This window comes from Galeopterus variegatus, unplaced genomic scaffold, assembly GCF_000696425.1.
Source record: "Galeopterus variegatus unplaced genomic scaffold, G_variegatus-3.0.2 Scaffold4017, whole genome shotgun sequence".
In the NCBI taxonomy this organism is placed as follows: domain Eukaryota; kingdom Metazoa; phylum Chordata; class Mammalia; order Dermoptera; family Cynocephalidae; genus Galeopterus; species Galeopterus variegatus.
In genome coordinates this window covers 166,794-169,778 of record NW_007730128.1, presented here as the reverse complement: position 1 = coordinate 169,778, position 2,985 = coordinate 166,794, and the positions used below count along the sequence as shown (strand labels likewise).

The window sequence follows — 2,985 nt, the reverse complement described above, 5'->3', positions numbered from 1 at the left end:
GTCTCCCAAGAATGAAATGTTCAAGTGAGGCCACGCTGGCTTGGCCAGGGCTATCTCTTCAGCACCTACATACTGGCAACTGAGATTCGATTAAGTGAGAATAGAAACGAGAAGGGACAAGCTTGAATGAAAGCACCAGAGAATGTAGGTGGAACAAAAAGAACTTCACAACTGCTACAGTCTGAATGTTTGTCCCCTCCAAAGCTCATGTCAAAGCTGGCTCCCCATTCATGAATTAATGGGTTAATGATTAATAGGTTATCATGGGAGTAGACTGGTGGCTTTATAAGGAGAGCAAGTGAGCACATTAAAACACTCTTGGTTCTTGCCATGTGATGCCCTGCACCACCTTGGGACTTCTTCAACAAGAAGTTAGACCTTACCAGATGTGCCCCCTGGACCTTGGACTTCCCAGCCTCCAAAATTGTAAGAGGTAAATTTCATTTCTTTATAAATTACCCAGTTTTAGGTATTCTGTTATAAGCAACAGAAAACGAATACAGCAACTAACTCAGGAGTAGGACACTGGGAGTGTGGAACATGTGTTTCAGAAATCAGAGGATGCCTCTGGCCCAGTGACCAAGAAATTTACCTGTGTGCAATCATCAAGCCACATCTGTGCTGGAAACCATCCCTGGTTCCCCACTTCCCACCAAAATGCACCATAAAGCCTTGAGCCTGGCAAACAAGACTCCAGTCCACCTTTCCCAACTCATTCGTTTGTATCACCCTGCCAGACAGTGTTCTACTAATAGCACCAACCCTCTTCCCCAAAGCCCAGAAATTCCAACCTCCTGCCTTTGCTCACAGCACTGCTCCCATTTGGAATGCTCTCACATTTTCTCCTCCTGCTAAAAAAATTCCACCAATACTTAAAGAATTAGGGGGTGGAGGGTCAGGCCCAGGGAACAATATGGCAGTCAGCTAGCTCTCTGAAGGCAAAGACAGTGTCCCCTCTGTCCTCATCTCCTTCATACTTCATGGAACAGACAGGGAAGTTGCTATTCAGCAAAAGGCAGAGAAAATTCCTGAAACCCCTGTCAGCTCTGCAACCAGAGAAATCAAACATAACTTGATAAACCGGGAACACTTTAATCCCAGCTTTGTTTTAGCTCTACCCTGCCAGATATCAACAAGGAGCAAGGAGTACAAACACATTTTCTCTGCCCCTAGCCAACCTTGGGCAAGGCAGGCAGAGACAAGGAGCCAACCTTCTCCCAGCCAAGCTTTAAACTTAGCCCTGCAAGGAATCAGCAGGCGGCACTGGACTCTGACTTGTCCAGCTTACTGTTTTTAGTCAGCAGGACTGGGTGTCCCAAGCTGAGTGCCAACAGGCCATGAGCTCATCAAATCCTCAAAGTCACCATGGGAATGGGGGCCAAGTGTCATGGTCCTCGATGCTTCCTCCCATGCATTCAAGGGACACAAAACGACCAAATCACCCCCTAAGACATCAGGATGTGGTACATTTGAAAGCAAGATCAAGGAACCCCCCCTGCCCCACCACCACCATCCCGGGAATTATCTTGAACAAGCAGCTGGCTGACTATTTCATCAGCTTCTTACAAATCTTAAATAAGTGTTTACTTTTTTTTTTTTTTTTTTTGTGATAGGCTGGTTAGGGGATCTGAACCCTTGACCCTGTTGTTATCAGCACCACGCTCTGAGTGAGCTAACCAGCTGGCCCAGTATTTACTTTTTTAGATAACTCCTCTTCACTTTACCTTCCAAATTTCACCCAGGTTAGAACTTGGCTATCCTACAGGAGCATCTCTTAAACCCATCCTGGATGTGGGTCACTTTACATGCAGCTATGAGCTCAAGCCAAGATCTCAGCCAGCCAGCCACCAAGATGAAGGAAGTCCCAGGGCCACCTTATCAAAACCCACAAGGCCCCACCCTCACACTGCCCATCCAGGTGACTGTCGTCAGACAGAGAAGATGTGGCTAGTCAGCCAAGGTTCCGGAGGGGCCTAAAGGAAGAAATTCTGCCCAACCCTCCTCCACACCCCAACTCTTGTCAAGGAATCATGACTGGCAAAGACCCAAAAGGCATAGAGAGACAAAGTTTGGGGAACAAACCGAACTCTCCTCAGAACTTCCCTTCCCCCCACCACATAGCTGGTTTCCCTCCCACCACACCCCTCTCACCCCTCCCCCGTTTTACTTTCTTTAAAGTACTTATTCACTATCTGAAACTCTCTTGTTTGTTCGCTTGCTGTTTTCCTCCCTCCAAAGGATCTTGGTTCCATGAGGGTAGAACAAACACATAACGTGCAGAGCCTGGCACCATGGGCCCCTTAATAACTGATGAATTCAATTCAACAAGTGAACCGTATTTGAAGGCCTTACTTTGTGCCAGGTGCTGGGCTGGCTCTACTGGGTGAAAAGATGGGAGGAGGGCAATCTCTTGTTTTAGCCAGGCTTGGCTGAATGAAGAAGCTAGCCAGGGGGTTGAGAGGCAGTCCGACGGGAGGACTCCAGCAGGAGACTGCTGCCGTTTCTCCCTCCATCAGCGCCCCCTAGTCCCCGGACCCTCCGCCCCGCGGGCACTGGCGCCCGCGCTCACCCGCTGCAGCTCGAGCTCGATCTCGCCGGCCTTGAGCACGATGGGTCCCCGCACCGCGTACTCTACTGCCTTCACTTGCGGGTTCATGGACTCCAGCGTGAGGATGCGCTCGCGCCGGCTGCGCTGCTCTGACTACGGCCCCGGGAGACCCGAGCCTGGGGGCAGCAGCCCAGCCGGACCAGCGCCGCCGCCCGCTGCATCGCGCGCCTGCCGAGGGAAACCTGAGCACAAGGAAAGAAAGAGAATAAATACGTCATGCATAGCCTCAGGCGGGCATCCGTCTCCCCCACAAGCCCAGTCAAGAGATCTTTCAGCGAGCGGTGCCAGCCTGGCCCCTGAGCTGGATGCCCATCCCCCGGCGACTGGGACCCTCCCACCGCGCCACTGCAGCGCCAAAGCGCTGCACAACTAGGCTT

At 51.1% G+C, this 2,985-nt stretch overlaps 1 protein-coding gene across 1 annotated transcript in view; it reads right to left on the bottom strand.

Annotated features, from left to right (window-relative positions):
- The window catches only part of GPT2 (glutamic pyruvate transaminase (alanine aminotransferase) 2), a 34,001-nt gene extending 31,257 nt beyond the window's left edge, over positions 1–2,744 (bottom strand). The window contains exon 1 of the mRNA XM_008586549.1: positions 2,570–2,744. Coding sequence (XP_008584771.1) covers positions 2,570–2,656 — 87 coding nt within the window. The 5' untranslated portion in view covers positions 2,657–2,744. The remainder of the gene's footprint in view (positions 1–2,569) is intronic.
- Positions 2,745–2,985: the final 241 nt, after the last annotated feature.